General features: G+C 35.9%; 1 protein-coding gene across 4 annotated transcripts in view; it reads right to left on the bottom strand.

Annotated features, from left to right (window-relative positions):
- The window catches only part of RELCH (RAB11 binding and LisH domain, coiled-coil and HEAT repeat containing), a gene marked incomplete at its 5' end in the record, with an annotated part of 96,313 nt that overhangs the window by 59,244 nt on the left and 24,765 nt on the right, over positions 1–12,304 (bottom strand). For 3 of the 4 annotated variants that reach the window (XM_081096653.1, XM_081096654.1, XM_081096656.1), the window contains 8 exons: positions 130–225; positions 1,682–1,757; positions 3,670–3,963; positions 4,770–4,861; positions 4,963–5,166; positions 9,707–9,820; positions 9,920–9,975; positions 10,086–10,157. In XM_081096653.1, the coding sequence (XP_080952779.1) occupies positions 130–225; positions 1,682–1,757; positions 3,670–3,963; positions 4,770–4,861; positions 4,963–5,166; positions 9,707–9,820; positions 9,920–9,975; positions 10,086–10,157 (1,004 nt within the window). The remainder of the gene's footprint in view (positions 1–129; positions 226–1,681; positions 1,758–3,669; positions 3,964–4,769; positions 4,862–4,962; positions 5,167–9,706; positions 9,821–9,919; positions 9,976–10,085; positions 10,158–12,304) is intronic. The other variant, XM_081096655.1, reaches the window with a different exon arrangement.

Genomic DNA, 12,304 nt, shown 5'->3' with positions numbered 1-12,304 from the left:
CACAAAAGTAAGAATATGATTGCAAGTAATAGACTTTAACAAAATAAAAACATAACACTAAACATCAAAATGACAAAGAATGGACAATATGATGAGATTACTAGGATAAAATATTTTTATGTGTCTCACCTCTCTCTTTGCTAATAGCACGTTTGGAACAATGTGTGGTAGGCAGCGTCCCAGCATTAACATGACACTTTGTTCACTGTCTGCAATCCGAGACACCTAGAAAACGAAAAGAATTGATAAATGATGACAGTGGAGAACTTCTTTGCATGATGGTACTTAAAGTTCATGCTTTAAACCTTGCCACCTCGCTCTAACCAGTCTGGCTCAATGGATAGAGCGTCGGCCTGCGGACTGAAGGTCCCGGGTTCGATTCCAGTCAAGGACATGTACCTTTGTTGCGGGCACATTCCTAGTAGGGAGTGTGCAGGAGGCAGCTGATCAATGTTTCTCTCTCAACGATGTTTCTAACTCTCTATCCCTCTCCCTTCCTCTCTGTAAAAAATCAATAAAATATATATTAAAAAAAAATAAAACCTTGCCACCGCTGTTCCAAACACACATCCAAAATTTTAACTTATGATGATGATGATGGTAAACAATAACAATTGTGTTCCCAAACAAGATAAACATGAATGGATCAAAAAGCAGTAAGATGCAAGGATGACGACAAAGATGCTTCAGTTCTGGGAACAAGCAGGGATGTAGCTTCAATAGTTTTTCTTTTGTTCTTGAAAAGATGCCAATAAAGCTATAATCTTTGCCTAAGGAGACAGTTTGTATAATGAAGCTGCATACAAGGGAAGGCCCAAGGAGGCTAACCTTACAATAAGGATAGCTAGAATCGCATCCAAACCACCCTCCCGCTCTTTTGTATTCTTAATGACATTGTGGGACAGAAGCCTAGGAGAGGTCAAGTGGAATCAACCATAAAACAGCTAGAAAGGGAGAGGTAAGTATAAAGATAGGAGAAAAAAAAAATTAAATACCCTCTCCAGATGAGTCTACAACAGCTATTACAACGCACCTTAAGAAAACTAATCTGAAAGTTAATGAACTCAGCAAAGACAATCATCCCTAATGAAATAAAAATAATGGAGTAATCTAAAAATAACTGAAATATAAACAATATGTACAGTTACAATGGTTTTCTGAATTATACCAAAGAGAGGCACATAACCATATGTTAGACATAACAAATTAAAAATAGACTGCAAAAAAATCACTTTAACGCTAAACAAAGCTTTAATCCAAAAAATAGAAATAATCAATTATCTTCCTTAAAAGTTAAATATTTTAGGAACTATTTCTTAAAGCATTATTTTAAATAATAGATTTGCATTTGAAATAGTCTTATCACAGCTGTTTTTGAATGAAATGCTAAGAAAAACTGAATGTTTTAAGATGGTTGCAAGAATATATGGTGCAGTCCTAGCTGGTTTGGCTCAGTGGATACGGCATCAGTCTGTGGACTGAAGGGTCCCAGGTTTGATAATGGTCAAGGGCACATGCCTGGGCTGAGGGCTTGGTCCTCCGTGAGAGGCGTGAAGGAGGCAGCCAATCAATGATTCTCTCTCATCATTGATGTTTCTATCTCTCTATTCCTCTCTCTTCCTCTCTGAAATCAATAAAATATATATTTAAATAAAAAAAATATATATATGGTGCAATTTACCTCAGATCCTAAACGACTATCTGCTGACATTCGACAAAAAGAGAGTAGTGCTTGGTGGAAAGCAGGAGACAACTTCCTAGAAGAAAATATTGGATAAAAAGAGGACATTGTTACCACTGGTATTTAAGGAAAAAGTAACATGTTATAACTCTCATCACTGTGTTAATCCTACCCTACAAACGTTAAATGGATTTCTCAGCCACCAATGACTTGAAAGATACCTCACTGCAGAATTATCTAGGGGGGTAGGGGGAATCAGCAATAACTGCTGATCTTAAAATAGCTTGATGGTATGTGAATGTACAGCCCATAAATGCCAGTGGATCAAACCTGAGGTAGTATAGCAGGTGAATGACTATAGAAAATATCGCAAAATGAGAACTTTTTTCTCCCCAGTTTTCGATGGTCCCAGAAGGGTAAACAGTGGATATAAAGGTTGATCTGGTGTGTGGCCAAGAGGAACTAAAGTTTTGCAGATCTATATGGTGATAACAATAAACGTTAATGTTAGAGAATAAAAGAAGTAAAATTTAAGGTAAGTGCAGAAGAACCTCATTCAACATTCATGGTATATTTTAAAGTATTTTTTTTGTAATTGAAAATATTAGTCTATTTATGTTTTTAAAACAAGATTGGTCTTCATACATAGTAGTATTTGTAAAATTATAACTATGATTTGTACTTTACATGCTCAATCACCTTTCTCCAGAGAGTGACTTCTGAATATTAAAGATATATGAGAACACTACTAACACTGAAGAACTACTATGAATGCCATTATTGTTGAGTATCAGAACATATTTTTTATGATTATATATTATCCATATTAAAATAAATGCACACTATTTTAACTCTGTAAGCTCGATAACACCTAAAGAAATAATATACCTAGTTGGTACACAAAAAGTTGTGGTTCATGAGTGGAAAGCTTTGCTTAAAAACAAACCAACCAGCCTGGCTGGCAGTTGAGCATGGACCAATGAACCAGGAGGTTAGGATTTGATTCCTGGTCAGGGCACATGCCCGAGTTGTGGGCTCGATCCCCAGTAGGGGGCATGTAGGAGGCAGCCAATCAATGATTCTCATCATTGATGTTTCTATCTCTCTCTTCCTCTCCCTTCCTCTCTGAAATCAATAAAAATATATTTAAAAGAAAAAAAAACAACAACCAAAGACTTCTCACTAACAAAGAGTATCTACCTATAAGTTGTGCTTTCCTATTTTATCCCAATATGGGGTATAATTTCCTTCTGTTCAATAAGAGGAGGAAGCATGACTTTGCGGCTTACAATGCAGCATAGGATATGTGTAAGGATTAAATAAGTTAACATACACAAAACATTTAGAACTGTGCCTGACATTTTAAAAAGAGTTCAATAAATAATCCTCCCTTAAAACTTTTTCACATTATAATCTAAACAATTTTTAAATTATATTTTGTCTCTTTCACTAGAAAACATGATCATGAAGGGTAAAGACCACGCTTTTGCCATATGAGTTCAATCACTGCAATCCAATAAAAATTAAATAAATGAATTAAGAGACTATTAATAATACACTATTAGTAATGGAAGCAGACAGAGGAAAAAGGACTAGAAGCAAAAACTATTCCCTCTTTATCACAGGCAACTATGCAGTACCAAAACCTCTTCTGAGTCTGACAATGCTTGAAGAATAGAGAAAAGGTAGAACACATGGGGTAAAGTTTTTGCAGTACATAATAACATACATACTATTTATTGGTTTAAGTACTTAGCTAAGATAGAACCTATCCTATTTATGCTTTTTTGCCTCTTTAATATACTTTAACGTAGTAATTAGTTTGTGATATCCCTTAGTGACATGTACTCTGCTATGTGTTAATGCCAATGTAAAAATCAATGCATCTGATCTGCAAAAGCAGTTCAAATAAGAACTGAAGCTTTTCCAGTTTGTCAATGTACTAACTAGCTGAAAGGTACATCTCAAGATACAGGATGCATACTAACCTATTGGGTTTATCAAAATGGACTGTGTTTTTACTTGATGAAGAAGAAGATGGCATTCCTTCTCTTTCTCTCCTCGGTAAGGAGTTTGGGAAATTCTCTTTAGGAATAGTGGAATCAACTTCATCTGATGTAGAAGGGTGGAGATCCTTGTTTTTTCCCTCGTCTGAACTATTTGTAACTGGTTTCTGTCCACTGTCCTCAGAGTCTTTGTGAAGAGACTGATCCAAAGAAGGTTGAACAGAGTCACAAATTACTGGGATAGCAAAGTGTTCATTTTTGAGAAAGTGCATTTCACTGTAGAAAGAAAGGGAAATAATGAGACAATTGTACTTTCCAAAACATTGGCAATAGCATAAACCTCATAATGGGTTTAATGTCTTAAAATGTAACATAACATAAAATTATTTGGCAACTGATTAATCTTTTCTGCAGCATATATGCTGATGCTTCATATACCTGAAAGCTATAAACTTTTACCAAAGAAGCATAAAAATGGCCTATAAACTGTTCTGGATTAACATTTAACTATTTCTTCATTTGTAAAATAGGGATAATTCCATCTAAGCCACAGGATGAATATAAGAATTAAATGATATAATGAATGAGAGATGTGTATACTACTAATGTGAAGGAGTTATTTTACTGATATTGACAGAACTCAGGGGAAGTAAAAAGTATCTTATTCTTTGGTTCTAAGACATAATTGATTATAAGGTCACTACATTGGTTTAATAACTTTTTTGGGGGAAAGGGCATATTAAATGTACAAAGCAATTATAAGACTTTCAAAAGTATTCTATATAAGGAAAGGCTAATATGCAAATTGTCCCCTTGACCGGGAGTTTGACCGGGAATTCGACCAGGAGTTCAACCAGAGGATGGGGCCAGCTGGCCAACTGTCTGTGGTCCCTCCCCAAGGCAGGCCCAGCGGGCCAGCTGGACCCCACCTGTGCATGAATTTGTGCACCGGGCCCCGAGTTATAATGTGAAAAATTATGTCTGACAACTGAAATGTTATTTTGTATAATATTTTGTATAGTTATATAATCTTATATAATAATAAAGTTAAGATTTTTAAAAAGTGATGATTAAGTACTAACCTTTCAAGTCTTCTGATTTGTTCCATCAAAGACCACTTCTCACTATTTAATAAACTAATTTTATCTTCTAATTTCTGTACTAGTAAGGAGTTCTAAAATCAAAACAGGAGAAAAAATGAACCTCAAGATCTCATAGTAAGCTTTTACACATTTTAAATACTTTTTATGGACTTGACTAGTTAGTATCACTCACCTCTACAGTCTGAGGAGTTTCAAGGGGTGGAGGAAGGTTGCCTAAAACTGGTGTAAGTGCCTCTAATTCATCTTCTTCTACTCCACTGGCAACATCCACAAGGTCTTTTCCAGACACTTGATGATTTCCAAAATCTCGGTAGAGTTGCAATAAGTCTGGAGGTTTTGGAATGTTTAATCCTACATCATCCCACAATTCAAAATCCTAAAAGATAAAATACAAAAAATAAAATAAAAAATCTGAGGCCATTTTATTCTGCACTTTTGAGATTTATTTTACTCTTTATTGCTAATGTCTTGAAAACCTAACATAATCATATTTTTTTTTATAATGTTAGAGCTTTATAAAGTTCCAGAGCATTCAATCACATGCAAATACATTGTCCTACCATTTTCTTGTCCACTAATACATCAGAATTTAGTATTAACTTGATATCTTATAACTTATAATATAAATTCCTTTGAATGTTCTAAATATGATACTGATACTCTCAATCCTTTGAGGGCTTAATAAACAATGGAAATAGCTATTATTGAGGTGAACTCTGAGGCAGATATAAGATAGGTATTAAAAATGGGAGCTTTGGAGAAAATCAGACCCATGCATAAAATTCACATGTCTCCACTTATTATTATTGTTACAAATGAATAAGAAACTTGAACAGGTTATCTGTAAGATTAGTATAATACCTTTTAGGGTTTTATTAAGGATAAGATAAAAAGATATATCAATGCTTGGCTTACAACAAGAACTAAACAGGGAAAAAGGAGACATATATAATACTTTAAACAATAAAAAGTAAATAAATGAGAAAAGAACTAAACAAATTTTATCTTTTAAAAAATTATAAGATGAATATTATACATATTATTCAAATGTCCATTTGTCCATCTATATTCATCCAATATTTATTAGATATTCACCCTTTGCTTAAAATCAGAGATAAAGTATTGATTGTCACCATTCAGAGAATTTAATGATTAAAGAAAAGGGACATAAAGATACAAAGAGAATCTAAAGTATCACCAAAATATGATTGAAGCACTGCCAAGAATTCAGAGAAAGGAGTCAATTTCTGTCCTGGGGTGGGGGTAAGAAAGGTTTCTGGAAGTTGATGATCTGTCCACTTTCTTGGAAAAGGTTTTCGTATTGATGAGGCAGATGGCAATGAAAGCAGAGGGGAACTAATTATTTCAGAGATAAGAGGAAGAATAAGCAAAAACACAAAGCTCTGAAGGAAGCAGATATGTCCAGGAAGATGCAAGCCCTTGTGTTTATATATGACTAAAGGCCCAGTGCATGAAAATTTGTGCACTGGAGAGGGGAGAAGGGGTTCCTCAGCCTGGTCTGCACCCTCTCACAGTCTGGGAGCCCTCAGGGGATGCCCTACTGATGGCTTAGGCCTGCTCCTCTGTGGGAGGCAACCGCCCCCATCAGGAGAAGGCACCGCCCCCATCACCCTGCTGCTGTTGCCACTGGCCGCGGCGGCTGCAAGGTGAGCTCCGGGCCTTGCAGCAGCCAGGATAATGGCTGCCTAAGCCCATGGTTGCTGTGAGCCCACAGCTGCCATGAGCCCCGGGCCTCACAGCCACTAAGGCTCACAGCTGTCTGAGCCCCGTGCCTCGCATCTGCCTGAGCCCACAGCTGACGTGAGCCCCAGACCTTGCAGCCGCTGTGGCTTTGTCCGAATGGACGTCTGGAAGACATCTGCCCTAATTAGCATATCACCCTTTTATTAGTATAGACTATAATGAATAGGCAAAAGATAATGTGAGGAGGAAGGCAGCAAATAAGCTAAAAAAAAGCTAAGAGTGCATATAAATTTAGAGTTAGCAAGAACGGAAAAGCAGAAGGCAAGAGAGAGGTCTGATATGAAAAACAGGGAGAGATTAGGGAAGCGATAATAAGGTATAAAAACAGATGTAGTGCGAGCAAGGTCTGGAGTGTGGCAGTGGAGCATGGCAATTTCCTACAGTGGAGGATAGAGCCATGTTACCAGGGGCCAGGGAGCATCAGGTATTAGATTGTGAAATGTGCCATTATCTACATGGAAAGTAGAGGAAACAGGGTCCTCAGTGAGCAGACAAGTTTTATTGAAGGCAAAAATGACATTCTGAGAAGTTGAAAATATTCCAAGTTTATTTATGATTAAATAAAAATTTCAAAGAGTGCAATAGAAAAGGAAGTAAACCAGTCATAAACTAAAGAACTCACAGGAGGGAAGCAAAGAGCAGTACGACAATGATTGTATGAAGATAAAAATATGAGGAAACTATCCTATATAATAAAGAGGTAATATGCAAATTAACCCTCATGCCCTCACATGATGGCTGCCTAGGACCAGGCTGGCAGGGGGGTTAGTGAGGGATGACCAAATGACTGAACAAGCAGGCTGTGTGGGGCAAGCGGGCTGGAAGGGGGTCGTGAATGGTGACTAGGCTGGCAGGGGGGGCAGTTGGGGGCGACCAGGCCAGCAGAGGGGAGCAGCTGGGAGCAACCAGGCCAGCAGGGGGAGCAGTAAGAGGCGACTAGGCTGGCGGAGGGGGAGTGCAGTTGGGGGCGACCAGGACAGCAGGGGGGCAGTTGGGGGCAATTAGGCTGGCAGGGGGGGCAGTGAGGGGTGACTAGGCCAGCATAGGGGGAGGCAGTTAGAGGTGACCAGGCTGGCAGAGGGGGGCAGTTGGCAACCAGGCCGGCAGTGGGGGGGCAGTTAGGGGAAACCAGGCAGGCAGGCAGATGAGCAATTAGGAGCCAGTGGTCCAGGACTGTGAGAGGGATGTCCGACTGCCAGTTTAGGCCAGACCTCCGGGATCGGGCCTAAACCGGCAGTCGGACATCCCCCGAGGGGTTCTGGATTGGAGAGGGTGCAGGCTGGGCTGAGGGGACCCCCCCCCCCCCCAACCATGAATGAATTTCATGCACTGGGCCTCTAGTCAATAAATATTTGTTTTGTGTGTTATATAAGCAAATACATAGATGAACAAGAGATTATTTTAACATCAAGGAGCTTATAGCCTAGTCAGGGAGACAAGAGATAATTCCAGGTGCCATTAATAGGATAATGATAGAAAAGAAAATAGGATAAAAAGTCATACATTTTGGCCAGAGTATGGGGAGTGAGGGCTTTAGATAGCACTAGTTTCAGTTCAATTGAAATTAGTACTAAATGTTGCCTAATGGTCAAAGAACAGGTATTGATAAACACTACCATTGCCTTTCTTAAAAAAAAACCCCAAAAAACTTTACTGAGGTATTATTAACATACAATGAACTACACAAGTTAAATAAATCCACAAGCTAATTTAAAATGTACTATTTGCTAAATTTTGACATATATACACCCCTGAATAGATCACCACAATCAAGAAAATGAACTTGTTCACTCCCAAAGTTTTCTTGGACACCTTTTCAATCCTTACCTCCTATTCCTCACACCCGTCCTGTTCCTAGGCAAATACTATTCTGTTTTCTTTACATTCCTTTCCAAAATGTGTGCCTTTCATTTCTTTGTCTTGCCTTTTATTGGCTAGAATCTTTAGTATGATGCTCAACAGAAGTAGTGAAAGCAGTTATTTTTGCTTTTTCCCTCATGTTTCACCATTTAAGTATGATGTTAGTGATAGCTTTTCCATAAATGTCTTTTATGAGGTTTAGGAAATTCCTTTCTATTCATAATTTCTTTAAAATTTTTAGGGGGACCAGATGTTTGTGTCAAATGCTTTTTCTGCATGTTCTAAGATGACTTTATAATTGTCTTCTCTTTTCCTTTCGTCATGTAGTGAATCACAGTGACAGATTTTTGGATAGTAAATCAACCTTACATTTTTTGGATAACCCCTTTGGTCATGATGTATTAATCATTTTTTTTTAAATATTGTTGGATTTGATGTGGTAAAATGTTATGTAGAATTGTTGTATAATATTTCATAGAAATGTTATGTAGAATAACTGAGGGAAATCTGCTATCCCCCTTTGAGAATGTCAATTTTTGTTAAATGATCCACAGGATATTTTACAGACTAATAGAATACACCTAATTTTAAATGATGGCCTCCTGATTTCTGTAAAGTAAATTCTTTGGTATTTACAGTCCTAAGGTGCAAGATTCAAACTAATTTATTAGCACTAAGAAGTCAAAATATAACAGTTGAGAGATAACATTAAAAAAGCTTTGTGTACAAGATTTTATAAGGAAAAAATGAGGTTCTAAAATTGGTTCCTATTCTAGGGGGAAAAAGGGGACATATGTAATACTTTCAACAATAAAGATTTAAATAAACAAACAAATAAATAAATAAATAAAAGTGTTTCTATTCAAACAGATACTATTTATATTCACACTCTCATTCAAAATATTCTTATAACTGCTGTTATCTACTTATCATCTTAGTTATTATAGAGCTATTAAAGAGGTTTTTATAAGTATACATTAACTTGTACTACTAAATAAATGTTTAAAGGGAAAAATAATCTAGCACACTCTATAAATACATGAAAATATGAGATTATATTTTCTACTTATAAGTTGTTAAAAATTACCTAGAAAGAATGATAAGTCTTTTATATAAAAAGAAGAAATCTATAGGTCAAATAGAATACTAGACTGGGTAGGCAAGGAAATGTTGTGTTTGATAACTAACCTTACAGAAGTTTACTCTATGTATAACTTAAACAAATTAAAGAAATAAAAGAGAAAAATACATTTTAAGTTAAAAATAATTCACTGTTAAAAAAATAACTGTACCTGATCATCATTTTCATCTGAAAAGGTTATAGATGTAAGCTTGTAGTTATTCTTCAATAAAAATTCATTGACTAAGAAGTTTAGAGCTCTCTTTTCAAGAGGTTTGATTGGCTCCTGGAGGCAAAATAAGATAAAATACCATAAGTTTTCTTCCTTCAATATTTGTGCTACCATTTTATGTGTATGATACTTTTAGAGCTGTCATTCACCCACCTGAATTTCAGGACTTGATTTGTAATTTTTTCGTTCCTGTAAAGGAACTTCATGTTCTGGTGGAAGAAAATATAAATAATATTTTACTATTTTACATTTGGAAATATCTCAGCTACTTCTACATTGTCAAAAAAGGAAAAGTCGCAAAAAATTTTATGTACACCACCTGCAGCCTTTGTCAGGTTGGCTCGGAGGGCCTGAATGGTCTCCTTGGCTTTCCGTAGTTCAAACTCCAGGACTGGACAGGGATTTGGAATAAACACACACAGGCATCCAACCAAGAAAAGGGAAACAAAAATAAAAAAAATAAAAAGCAAAGATGGGTATGAAAAAAAAATACAATTTGTATTGAAAACAGAAAGCATGCAATCTTTATGAAACTTGTGAACGCATGCAGCAGAGTTGATTAGCAAGCAAACTGGTGAATGTTTTCCATAGTTTTAGAATTCAGGGGACTACTGATAAAATGTTCTAGCTGTCTGACAAGGAATGGCTCTATTTAAAAATAAAACCTATGGCATAATCTCATCTAGTAAATAAAAATATTAGTAATGTGGGTGCTTCTGTCAGTCTAGGTAAGAAAATGCAATGAAATGTTCTCAGGTTATATAATTTTAGGGGAAAAGATAAAAACTTGATGAAGTCCAAGCAAATATACTTAAGGAAAACCTCAGGATTAAAAAGAAAAAGGGCCTGGCTGGTGTGGCTCAGTGACTGAGCATCGACCCATGAACCAAAGGTCACCAGTTCAATTCCGGGTCAAGGAACATGACCGGGTTGCAGGCTTGATCTCCAGTTGGGGGTGTGCAGGAGGCAGCTGATAAATGTCCGATGTTTCTCTTTCATTGATGATTCTATCTCTCTACCTCTCTCCCACCCTAATGGTAGTGTTTATCAATAATAACCTGTTCTTTGACCATTAGACAACATTTAGCACCTCCTGCACGCGTCTGCACCAGGACTGGGGCGGGGAGGAGCATACAACCGAGGTACATTTCCCTGACTGGACTCGAACCCAGGACCCTATGGTCTGCAGGCTGATGCTCTAGCCACTGAACCAAACTGGCTAGGACTAAAAAAGTATCTTTAATGCATTATCTGGAATAATGTTTTAAGTCAATATAAAAAAATGTTAGTGAATGTATCACTTCATTAAGATGTTGAAGGAATAAATATTTTGTTGGGAAGCATATAAATTTTTCTACACACAAGTAAGTGTATGTATTTTACAAACATGTTTAGATATGTTAAATATATATCTTAGAAAAATTTCTAAGGGTTTATTTTAGGTTTCATTTTCAGCCAAAGGGTGTAAATAATTTGTCTTTTAATTTTAATTAAGGTTATTCTAAAGCAAAAGATTGTGTACAATTCTAAAAATGTAGCTATCTAAGGATACTAACTAAAATTAGAGTTTTCAAAGTTTCTGATAACTCCTCAAATAGGTATTTGTTTATGTTAAGAGGTACTAGTGAAACTCAAAAATTTCTCCTTTTACCAGAGCTTGATTATAAGATAAACATTAATGCTGAGGAAACATTTTAATAAGCTCTTTAAAATGTTTCATCATGAAATAAGATTTAACTATGTCTTAACTGGTAATTTTCTTTAAAACATATGAACACTGCTCAAAATATAAATAAAGTCATTTCAGTAAAGTAAACCTCTATAAAAATTAAGTCATCTTTGTCACAACTAAATATTAAGAAACTATAGTATTTAAATAGTTCTGCATAAAAACTAGCAAATTTAAATATGCAATTTTTTCCAAATTGACTAATAAACAGAAAAAATAATATGGCAAATGAGATGCTACCAGAGACAACAAAGCTATAAAAATATATGGAAAAATCAGGATTCACTCAGTTTGCAAATTTTCATTAAAAACTTAAGATGTAACTGAATCACATCTAGTACATGAGGCCAATTATTTTGATGCACTGAATTTCACTGCAACAACATGAAAACACAACTAAAAACAGATGACATGTATGTACTATTTCTCATTTGGTAGTCGGCAATGCTGATGTGCAAACATGTTTGTGCCACAAAGTTAACATATTTCCCCTAAAACTTACACTTCTGGAAACTCTTAGAGTTTGTGTTTAAAGTTAGACTGCACACATTTAGTGTGTAAGGTTAAGCACAGAATAGGTTTACTTTTTTTTTTTTTAATTTCAAAACTCTTAAGTAACTGATTTTGATTTAAAAATACTTAAGTAAAAGTAAAATGACTGTACATATTATTATGCTTTCAGTAACACAATTATAAGATATATTACAGAACAATTGCAGATCAGAAATGCCTTGCACCAGAGACAGAAATATGAAACGAAATAAATGAAAAAAAAAATGGTTCGAACACAAACTGTGAAAAACTCAAAT

Source organism: Myotis nattereri (assembly GCF_964212035.1).
Source record: "Myotis nattereri genome assembly, chromosome: 8".
In the NCBI taxonomy this organism is placed as follows: Eukaryota; Metazoa; Chordata; class Mammalia; order Chiroptera; family Vespertilionidae; genus Myotis; species Myotis nattereri.
This window is presented reverse-complemented; position numbering and strand designations above follow the sequence as displayed.